The 12,371-nt window shown below is 39.5% G+C and overlaps 1 protein-coding gene across 2 annotated transcripts in view; it reads left to right on the plus strand.

Moving 5' to 3' along the window:
- Positions 1-681: 681 nt before the first annotated feature.
- The window catches only part of mmp24 (matrix metallopeptidase 24), a 105,925-nt gene continuing 94,235 nt past the window's right edge, over positions 682-12,371 (plus strand). Inside the window, exon 1 of one of the 2 annotated variants that reach the window (XM_014131593.2) lies at positions 682-1,034. In XM_014131593.2, the coding sequence (XP_013987068.1) occupies positions 909-1,034 (126 nt within the window). In that variant the 5' untranslated portion in view covers positions 682-908. The remainder of the gene's footprint in view (positions 1,035-12,371) is intronic. The other variant, XM_014131592.2, reaches the window with a different exon arrangement.

The raw sequence follows: 12,371 nt of genomic DNA on the forward strand, positions 1-12,371 counted from the left end.
TACTGCAGGTGCAAAGTGGCAGAGACTCAACACCATACATATTAACATCCTGCACAAAGCGATATACTTATATGAGTGTAAGTATATAGCATGTTCTGAGCAATAGGAAAGGTCTGTAATGGCGTGTACAATGTACTACTACTTTTGGGAAACAATTATTGCGCTTAAGATCATTTTTTAAATTGATATTTTTCAGGGGGTGCTGCAGCACCCCTGCTTCCTGCTGCAATGAGTGAGTCAGTGAAAGTGGAAAGCTTTTCTAGGACTATAATTTCCTCCTCACATTGTACAATATGTGTCTCCACACACGTAAGCCTAGGCTATTGTTGGATTCAAGACGAGGTCGTTTTTATTGATCTCGGATTCTCAGTTTGTCAGTGTCAATGTAGACTGTCATTTCGATCATTTGTGCGGTTTTAAAAAATATTCTGCTAAAGTCTCCAGTCATATAAAATGATGTAGAATTGTTTGAAATGTGTTTATAAAAGGCCAGATTCTTCCTGGACCCAAGTACAATTTTTTTCTCCCATTTGTGCAACTTCTGGAAGCACCTCTACTCCAATGCTCTATGCCACCAAGCAAATGTGATGATATGCATGCACTGCTTTATTAAAAATATATATGATATATATTATTATTACCTCAGAGTGCCTCTCTCGCGCTGACTTTTTGTTCTGGCACCTCCCGGTTTACAGTTTAAGCATTGGAGTGCAGGCTTAAATCCCTTCCGTTTTGTGTGACGCTTTAAGAACAGGGTCTGCGCAATGAGAGCCCGAGAATAGCGGTTGGTATGCGTTGAAATTCAACCAGAGAAATATAGGTAATCATTCTTCCTGGGAATGAAGCACGGACACAGGACATAAGACTGGAACTCAAACGCGGGCTGAGGGGGGAATTTGGGGACAGTCATGGCGGGGCTTGGAGTGAAGAGGAGGAAAGCGGGGCTCCCTGGTTTTTGCTGGAAAACCTGCTACTTTCATATTTTATTCTGGGTTGTCTCGGTCTGTGGTGAAGAGAAGACGTTCATCGTTGAGGTAGGTCAGATGCACGAACGGGGATGCAATTGATTTATTCTATACAGCATCCTTACCGAAACGGACTGGGCAAAATCGCACAGCACTGTATTGCGCTTCTTTATAGCGCAGGTGGAAATAAAATAAAATCGTGCGTTTGAATGTTTTTCTGCGTATCGTTTATGAATACCTTATCCGAACTGTTAGACTACAATAACAGTTCTATAACAATTAAATTATCAAAATAAGTATACCACATAAACAAGATGTCAGGCAGCTCTACCATTTTATTTATTGAGGTTTTAGTGGCATTAGCCTATGTATCACCTCACCTCAAAACATCTATAGATTGACCTAGATCTACATGTTCAACTCATCCACACATATTCACTTGAATGCATGTGAGAAAACATTGAACGCTGTTGTCCGTCGAATTTATTGTTGATGAACACAGCTGCCTTCACGATCATTAAGTTTCATTTCGCAATGAGAATTTTATATCCTTTCCAGTCGCATATTCATCCACTAGTGGTAGCCTAGTATATGGGTTGCAATGACAAATGACAATACAAAGAGACTGTTTGTATGTTTTGCTTGCATTGAAGAGGAGAATCATTGCGCCACAGCACATGTAGCAAATTCCAATTCGGTATCACTGTTTTATTTAATGTCCCCAAGCAAACATATGGTTTCCCATATTTGGAGCTGATTTAAACATGACTATTATTAAAATCAAGGTTACGTGGGTCAATGCTAAACACAACAGTCAAAATGCATATATGATATGCACAATGAGTTGAAGCACAAGCTACAAAAACATTAGACCTTTCATAGTGTTCCCAGTTTTCTAAAACACTGTTATTATCATAAGGTATTTTGTCAATAACAACATATCAACAATTTGCAAATAAAATAGGTCCTTCCACACAGAAAAAAAACCTCCTGTGCTTTGTTTTCATTTGGACAGAACAAAGAATGCAGAATTGTTACATGATTCCAAATATAGCTTCCTCCATAATTTATTGCAATAGCAGGGAGTTGTATGCTAGTAGGGAGGGCACTGGTGGCATATAGAGTTGTATATGAGTTTGTGCTGTGTTTTGAATAAGCTGTTTGCAGTGAAAGCCTTTCCAATTACTTGTAATGTAACGATCTCAGGATGATACGCACACACACAAAGATAGTTATTTTATAAGTGTTTGACAAAGAATGGCTGGTGAGTGTGGACAGTATGATGAGTACAACAAATAAAAAAATGGGAACATGAAAAACAGAGAGTAACTGAACAGATGGGCTTTTGATTATTTATGTCAGTCCCGCTGCCTTTAAATCAATTGAATGAAACGTCATTGACATTCTTTTTATGATGTATGAATGTCCATCATTTAGCATAATCCTCACCCGATCCTTTTCTGTGACATCACATGCGTACCTGAGATTATTGTGTCATGGCTGAACTTTAGCCTGGTGGTTAAATCTGTTTCTCCTTTGTTAGGCATGACAACGACAAAGGAGTTGGCTAAAGTAGAAACACATCTGGCTACCAGGCTAGAATAAGCTGCTGTTATAGCCTAGTGAATTTAGCAGACTGATAATCATGCAGGACCCTTTTAAAACAAACATTAAGCTCCCTTAGAAGGCTATAGAAATGTCACGATTTATTATAGAATTCATGACCATCAGCCAGACTATAGGTAATTAAATAAACAATTTAGAGATATGTTGTCAATCACCATTGATAGCCTACAATGGACTCTCTAGTATGCTTCCTCTCTCTCTCTGACCCCCCCCCACACACACACACATCATTATTTCTATTGTATGCTCAGAGTATGCATGTATTCTTAATCATATTTATATATTTCAGTGTTTATCTTGAGGATACTGTACTGCTAACAATAAGCCTATTTGTTCAGCTGTATGCCTAGATGACACCGCCATCTCGTTCCAAGTAAATATAATTGATTGACCAGTGTTTGCTTAATTATCAATTGGCATTGGCTGTTTGATGAGAGATGACTTGACACTGTCAAGATTCAGAGGGGGCTTTTACTGACATTAACCTGAATCCTGCCACCTGGCCAAATCAAATCAAGAGGGAGACAAAACAGCTGAGGGAAAGGATAGGACTTGGATGGTTACTAAGTTCAGCAAGCTAAATTCACATCACTCACATTCACACTGAATTCACGCAATCTTGTACAGCTCCAGACGTGCAGATTTTTTGGTTCTCCCTGGTACTGTACTTGCAGTAATTGATCAGTGAACATCACTGATGCCCTGAGTGCACACATCGAATAAAAGACAAGAATAAAGTCGACCTGGGAGTTATGTAACCTGCATTAAGGGCATAGTGCTTGACTCGATCATTTCAGTCATGTGGTGTAATATCCACTGATGATGACAGAAGCTTTTATGCTTGCAATATCATTTTAACACTTTCTGGTCAGTAGAATTATGTGGTACTGTAGCTTGGTAGCTGCTCTGGATTGGATCTAATACGTTGACTTCTTGAATGCATGTCAGGCAGTTTGGAAATCAGCCAGTTAGGTTATGATATAGCAAGGGTTTCATGGTAGTTTGGTAAGATTAGACCGAAAACTGGGTTGTTGGGAATCCAGTGATACTGCAATGAGTTGTGTAATATTTAAACACTTGGCCTATATAGCCACAGTACAGTAACTGTAAGATGTTTATTTCCCGCTGTCTATTTGAGGATGATGTACCCACCAACCAAACTGGAAATCTCAAGAGCTGAATACTATAAAATACATTTCAGCTAGATATACAGTTTTTCCCCCTATATTAATACAGTCTAAAACTGCAGTATGTTACTAGTCTTTGTCTTCAAAGTAGTCTCTACCTCTGTTTTTTAGAGCGCAATGTTAGTATGTTTGATATTTTGTCTGCTTTGTGTTACACTTTGATCAAATCCTTTGCATGTGCACAAACCATAGGCTGCTGCCAGTTTTGGAAAGATGGCAAATCTTTGGAGAATGTTCCTCCCCAAATAGTATAAAGAAGGTTGTTTCAATATGTCAAATCCATGCGAATTCACTCAGCTAGCTCATTACCATGTATTGCTGTCATCTACAATGCAGTTTTGCACAGTTTATTGGAATCAAGATACCACCACAACCATTTGTCTGTTAATCATTCTCCCATAGTTTGTGCCAAAAGGCAATTTAAAAAATGCCACTGATCTTGCCAACAAATACAAGATTTTACAACTAGCCAAAATGCTGCTCTATCATGAACATCATAGTCAATCGCTACATTCAGTGGTAATAACTGTGTTAACAACATAGTAGTTGTATAGGTTTTACTATGGTAATAGGGTTGTTGCGGTATCAGTTATTACACAATTGGAACAAGGAATGTGTAATTACACATTCACTTGCTGAAATGTATTCCACATGTGTAACTACTGATGTTATTGCACATTTTCTTGTTCCACTATGTAACACATTTTTTATAAAAATATGTTTGGAAGTCACCTGTGAATTACAAATGTAATAACTCGAACCAAAATCGGACATTGTTAGTAACTACATGGTGCCACTACCATCAAATCCAAATGTAATACCAGGATTGATAAATCGGCTGGGATCTGATAACAACAATTGTAACAAGGCCCATCCTGTCATTAACTACAGTTCATTTTTAATTACTATGTTTCTATGTCATGACCTGGATGAAAGGCTATACCAAATCAAGTTTAATGTAAGAACAATGTAGTTAAATACGATATACTTGTAATTATTAACCACCTACCCAGGAGTAAGCAACTTAATGTAAAGTGAAGCCTAGTAGGGTGTAATCTATATAATTACTATTTAGTTACAATGTAACAACCTCTGCAGAGAATCGGCTAAACAGGATAAATTAGGAGACATGAGAATGTTAGGTATAACCCTTTTAGTTACATTGTAACAATCTTTAACAACCAACTTTGTAATTACAATGTTGTTACAAGGGATATACATGTATGTCACGGCCGTCGTAGTGAGTAGACCAAAATGCAGCGGGTAGCTGACTGCTCATATTAACTTTTATTGAACACTACACAAAAACAAGAAAACGAATGAACGACAGCTAAACAGTTTTGCAGGCTATACACAGCAGTGCAAAAACAACTTCCCACAAAAGACAGGTGGAAAAAGGGCTACCTAAGTATGACTCCCAATCAGCAACAATGATGTATAGCTGTTCCTGATTGAGAGCCATACCAGGCCAACACAAAGAAATACACAACATAGAAAGAACATAGAAATACAAAACAAAGAACAATACCCCAAAACCCCCGACAACACAAAACAAACACACCCTGCCATGCCCTGACCAAACTACAATAACAAATAACCCCTTATACTGGTCAGGACGTGACAATGTATTTAAAATGTCCTTAACCAGGAGCAGGCAACGTATTACAAAATGAAGTGACATTTTAATTAATTACTTTGTAGTTACAATGTACAAACCTTTGCAGACACTAGGCTAATCAGGAGAAATAATGAGACAGGAGAACATTTTTCAGTTTGACTTTTCTTTCATGGATTTGACAATGATTCATATTCGAAATATTCAAATTCAATTCCCCATTTCAGACTCAAAGCAATAACTATTTTAGTTAGTAAAAACAGGATGGTAAAGCCAGTTAGCTAGCTATCATTTCCCCATCATTCACAAATGTAGCTAGCTAGATGCCTAGCTAGCCATTGATAGCCTAATGTCAACATGTTTTCCATGTTAATAAACAAAATCATCATAAAGCATTTAGTTTACAATATTATTTCACTATTTATGAGACTTACATTACACTTTTGCACATAACAAACCTTGAAGGGACAGAGTGAAAGTTACTGAGGGGGAAGAGCCAGTTCAACTCAAGGTGTCTTAAAAAAAATTGCGCCTCCCTCCCCAATGTTACAAATATTTTTGCATGACCCTCCCCTTGTACTGTAAAATAAATTGAACACCCTCCCCCCTCATAGAATTAACTCAAAATAATCTTTATGACCACAAATTAGAATAACTGTAGCGACCCTATGTTTATAAATGTGGATATTGACTTTGCCACTTCAGCATGCTTTTGTGGCACAGTCGATGCCACGCAGGGCTACGGGCCAGAAGGTTCACCGACCAGCACAGACGAGCTCACTCTCCCTGCCTGTTTCATTACACTACGATAAGAGTCAATGATCAGCAAGGGGGAAATCAGATTTTCAACATTTCAATGCCATATTTATAAAGATATAAAATATATGCAATGAATTTTCCACCAACAGATTTCTGTGCCAATGCACAGAACCAATAAACAAAGCATACCGACTTCAGGCATTTCAATATTATGGTTTGCGTTTTCAACACCACAATAATTAGACTATATCAATCTCGACAAACAAAAAAATACATCCTCCCTACCTTTTAGGCTTATCTAGTATACAAGGCTTGGCTTGACATTCTCTGAACTTTTTGGTGTTTTGTAACAGATCTCTCTTTCCATTCATCAATTGGCAGCTGCACAGTTTGAAATGATTGATTGATTTTATTTGTAAGTAAAAAATTACATATATACATAAAGATTTTAAAAAGTGACATAATGCACAGTAAAGTTAGGGACTTATTTCCATTGTGGTCCCTATTTTTTACACAAATACATACATTTGTCACCTCAATGTGAGAGCCCAGCGTTCCTCTGGCTTCTAAATTTATATATTTTCTTTTGAATGTGCAAACGTACAATTTCAATCACTAAATAGTAAACCTAAATGCAAACTAAATGTTTTGTGAGTTTTTTTAATGATTTTTATAAATGAGAGTTCAACAGGAAGAGTTGTCACACTAATCTCTTACACTCTCTGCAGACAAAACTTCAGGAAGCTTTGTTTCCCCATCACTATTATAAAGGTTTGTAATGTGCAAAAGTACAATGTAAATCTCAAAATAGTGAAATAGTATTGTTAACTAAATGTTTCACAAGTTTTATGATGATTTTGTAATGTTGGAAAACATGTTGACATGGTATAGGGCAGGGGTATTCAACTCCTACCCATACGAGGTCCAGAGCCTGCTGGTTTTCTGTTTCACCTGATAATTAATTACACCCACCTGGTATCCCACTGATATAAAGCAGTGGAACTGCTTTATACCTAGTTTAAATTTCAACAGTACTGCCACAGCAGCATACCATTTGATTAAAAGTTGATAACGCTTGATTTGCATCATCATCAATATTCGGTCTGGTTGGCTGATAGCCTACCTGCAAACTCTTTTCAGGCCACTTCGATACAGCTACTACCAGAAGTGATTTTCGTAGCAGGTTAGGAGTGCATTTTCGCTAACCCTTTCCCAACCTTAACCTAATTATCCTAACCTGCTACGTTCATTCTCCTAAACTCCTGCATAAGTTCTCCTAACCTGATACAAAAAGTCACTTCTGGTCGTAGCTGTTAAGAAGTGGCATGAAAAGAGTGTTTCTCTGCATGCAGCAGCACTTCATTTATTTCCTTGTATAACCATAGCCGCAGGAAGGTGCTAGAGTACCCCTGATACATTGAAATAAATGTACCAAAGTTATAGTTACTGCTGCCTGTTCAGAAAGAAATGTAATCATTTAGAATAGCCTACTACACCACGAGTTGGCCTATAATTTAGCCACAGAGGATCAATAGCTTCTTCTTTTTTTAAATAGCTTAGCTGTGGATTGTGCGTAGCCCAATAACAAGGCATAGACTACAGTCGGGAACACACAGCAAATCTGTCACTGAAGAGCATGAAGACAAAACCGGCCTTTCACAATATTGAACTTCCAAATAGGTTGTTTTATAAAGTAAAACAATAGAGAGAGAGGATTTTTATTCCAGAGAAACTGGAACGTTTTTTAAGGACTATAATTTCCTCCTCATTTTGAACCATATGTGTGTTTCCACACACCTAGGCCTAGGCTATTGATGGATTCAAGACAAGGTTGTTTTTATTGATCTCAGTTTGTCAATCAGCCTGTAATGTTGATCATTTGTGCAGTATTAAAAAGATTCAGCCAGTCTCCATTCAATGTAAAATGACAGAATTGTATGAAATATGTTTACAGTATAAAAGGCTACATTTTTACCAGACCCTAGGCTACAAAAAAAATTCCCCTTGTGTGCAACTTCTGTAAACGCCTCTAACGTTACTCTACTGCTTTATACCACTAAGCAAATGCGATGATTTGCATGTAATATTTTTTAATAAAGGTGGATTTTTTTTTCACGCGTTCTGGTACCACAGAGCTCCCCAGGTCACCCCCCTCTCGCATTTTGTTCGGGCACCTCCTGATTTACAAATTAAGCACTGAACACAGGTATAGACTCTAGCTAGCCACCATATACTAAAATATCCACACAAGCCACTAGCCAGCTAGCCATATATCATGAGTTAGAAGATTATGAAAATTAGGCTATATTAAAATAAATCACAATCATTAAAAAAAAATTGAGCTAGCTGATGAGTTGATAGCCTACCCTCTTTTCCCAATGACAATCATGTCTTTAGGAGGCACTTTAAAGCTGCAATATGTACACTGAAAAACTATATAAACACAACATGTAAAGTGTTGGTCCCATGTTTTATGAGCTGAAATAAAAGATCCCAGAAATGTTACATACGCACAAAAATCTTATTTCTCTCCAATTTTGTGCACACATTTGTTGACATCCCTGTTAGTGAGCATTTCTCCTTTGCCAAGATAATCCAGATAATCCAGATGTGGCATATCAAGGAGCTGATTGTCACGTGTGCTCCCTCTCCGGCCTCTAGGTCACCAGGCTGCTCGTTGTGACGCACACCTGTCACCATCATTACGCTCACCTGGACTCTATCACTTCCCTGATTACCTTCCCTATATATGTCACTCCCTTTGGTTCCTTCCCCAGGTGTCATTGTTTCGGTTTCTGTGCCATGTCTGTTTGTGTTTTCTTGTTTTGTATTATGTTACGTTTATTTATTAAAACACTCCCTCCCTGAACTTGCTTCCCAACTCTCAGGGCACATCGTTACACTGATTAAACAGCAAGATCATTACACAGGTGCACCTTGTGCTGGGGACAATAAAAGGCCAATCTAAAATGTGCAGTTTTGTCACACAAAAAAATACCACAGATGTCTCAAGTTTTGAGGGAGTGTGCAATTGGCATGCTGACTGCAAGAATGTCCGCCAGAGCTGTTGCTAGAGAATTTAATGTTAATTTCTCTACAATAAGCCGCCTCAATGTCGTTTTAGAAAATTTGGCAGTACGTCCAACCCAGTGGGGGCTCCTCAGAGGAGGACGGGAGAGAGAGAGAAAGTGAGAAAATATATTTCATTTTTTTTTTTCACTTTTACTTAGCTAGTGAATGCAGCTAGCCAGTTTAGCCTACTTAAACAGAGAGGGATGCTATGTTAGCTTGCTGGCTATGGCTATCCAACACTGGAACTCTTGTAAGTCAAGCTAAGCTTTTGGTTTTATTTGTTTATTGCCACCTGGGCCAGCTGGTGTAACTGCTAAACTGCTTGATGACTGTAATGCAGGATTGTAGCAGGTTTACTAATGCATAAGTTCTACTAGATATGTTGACTAAGTATGATGTTAGCTAATATGGTTACAATGATGTAGAAAGTGAACTGTGTTTGCGTGTGATCAGGAGTATATTCATTTCGCCGATTCTGTTGAAAAGCGTTTCTTAAACGGAAGCAAACAGAACGAAACAGGGATAAACCTACCTGAATTTGTCCAATAGAAACTCTCGTTTGCAACTGTTGGACTAATGATTACACCCTAGATCATCTAGATGCAGGCAAGAGTGTGCAAAGCGGTATTGAATCTGTCACCTTGATTACTCAAAATGTTCCTCTCGTCCTGTGCATGTGAACTTTCATTCATAAGCTAGATTGTAGCAACCTCATGATAGATATTTGAGTATCATGTAGTAGCCTAAACCTATCAATGTTACAGTGAGCTGGATGAATGGAAAATTAATGACAGTCATCCAATATGCTCTAACAGAAATAAGGCCATGCTCATAACAAAAAAAATGTCCTTCCTTATCTTAAACGTCACCGACCGCCACTGGTCCAACCGGCCTCGCAACCGCAGACCATGTAACCGTGTAACCACGTCAGCCCAGGACCTCCAAATCCGGCTTCTTCACCTGCGAGATTGTCTGAGACCAGCCACCCAGACAGCTGATGAAACTCAGTTTGCACAACCAAAGAATTTATGCAAAAACTGCCAAAAACCGTCTCAGGGAAGCTCATGTGCGTGCTTCTTGTCCTCACCAGGGTCTTGACCTGACTGCAGTTCGGCATTGTAACTGACTTCAGAGGGCAAATGCTCAACTCCGATGGCACAGGCACGCTGGAGAAGTGTGCTCTTCACAGATGAATCCCGTTTTCAACTGTACCGGGCAGATGGCAGACAGCGTGTATTGGCGTTGTGTGGGCGAGCGGTTTTCTGATGTCAATGTTGTGAACAGAGTGCCCCATGGTGGCAGTGGGGTTATGTTATGGGCAGGCATAAGCTACGGACAATGAACACAATTGTCATGTCATTAATCTGCTGCCATCACCTCATTTTTAGCATGATAATGCACGGCCCCATGTCGCAAGGATTTGTACAAAATTCCTGGAAGGTGAAAATGCCCCAGTTCTTCCATGGCCTGCATACTCACCAGACTTGTCACCCATTGAGCATGTTTGGGATGCTCTGGATCGACTTGTGCGACAAAGTGTTCCAGTTCCCGCCAATATCCAGCAACTTCGCACAGCCATTGATGTGTCACGCTGCACAAGGCAAAATGGTGGTCACACCAGATACTGACTGGTTTTCTGAAAAACCTGAAAGGTCTGTGCATGGCCCTGGTAGTTACTGTACACATGTGCAGTAACCTTCAGCAAGTGAATGTGTGGTTACACATTTCTTGTTCCAATTGTGTAATACCTGATTCCGCAACAACCCTATTACCATGTAAATGGCATAGTAAAACTTATGTAACTATTATGTTGTTAACACAGTTATTACTGTGTTAGTTCCATAATAATAAGGGCAACTTAATATAAAGTGTTAACTTACTTCATAATCCCAAATTGAACCTCCACAGCACCACATGGGCTTCATAGATACTACTGTTACTACTTTATTGTATCATCAAATAAATCAAATCAAATGTATTTATATAGCCCTTCCTACATCAGCTGATATATCAAAGTGCTGTACAGAAACCCAGCCTAAAACCCCAAACAGCAAGCAATGCAGGTGTAGAAGCACGTTGCTAGGAAAAACTCCCTAGAAAGGCACAAACCTAGGAAGAAACCTAGAGAGGAACCAGGCTATGAGGAGTGGCCAGTCCTGGCTGTGCCAGGTGGAGATTATAATAGAACATTGCCAAGATGTTCAAATGTTCATAAATGACCAGCATGGTCAAATAATAATAATCACAGTAGTTGTTGAGGGTGCAACAAGTCAGCACCTCAGGAGTAAATGTCAGTTGGCTTTTCATAGCTGATCATTGAGAGTATCTCTACCACTCCTGCTGTCTCTAGAGAGTTGAAAACAGCAGGTCTGTGACAGGTAACACGTCCGGTGAACAGGTCAGGGTTCCATAGCCGCAGGCAGAACAGTTGAAACTGGAGCAGCAGCACGGTCAGGTGGACTGGGGACAGCAAGGAGTCATCATGCCAGGTAGTCCTGAGGCATGGTCCTAGGGCTCAGGTCCTCTGAGAGAGAGAAAGAAAGAAAGAGAGAAAGAGAGAATTAGAGAGAGCATAATTAAGTTCACACAGGACACTGGATAGAACAGGAGAAATACTCCAGATATAACAGACTGACCCTAGCCCCCCGACACATAAACTACTGCAGCATAAATACTGGAGGCTGAGACAGGAGGGGTCAGGAGACACTGTGGCCCCATCCGATGATACCCCCGGACAGGGCCAAACAGGAAGGATATAACCCCACCCACTTTGCCAAAGCACAGCCCCCACACCACTAAAGGGATATTTTCAATCACCAACTTATCCTGTTGGGGGTAGGGGGCAGTATTGACACGGCCGGATAAAAAACGTACCCGATTTAATCTGGTTACTACTCCTGCCCAGTAACTAGAATATGCATATAAGTATTGGCTTTGGATAGAAAATACCCTAAAGTTTCTAAAACTGTTTGAATGGTGTCTGTGAGTATAACAGAACTCATATGGCAGGCAAAAACCTGAGAAGATTCCATGCAGGAAGTGGCCTGTCTGACAAGTTGTTGTTCATCTTGGCTCTTTTTATTGAAGACTGAGGATCTTTGCTATAACGTGACACATCCTACGGCTCCCATAGGCTCTCAGAACCCG

The sequence above is a fragment of the Salmo salar genome, chromosome ssa12 (assembly GCF_905237065.1).
Source record: "Salmo salar chromosome ssa12, Ssal_v3.1, whole genome shotgun sequence".
Taxonomy (NCBI): Eukaryota; Metazoa; Chordata; class Actinopteri; order Salmoniformes; family Salmonidae; genus Salmo; species Salmo salar.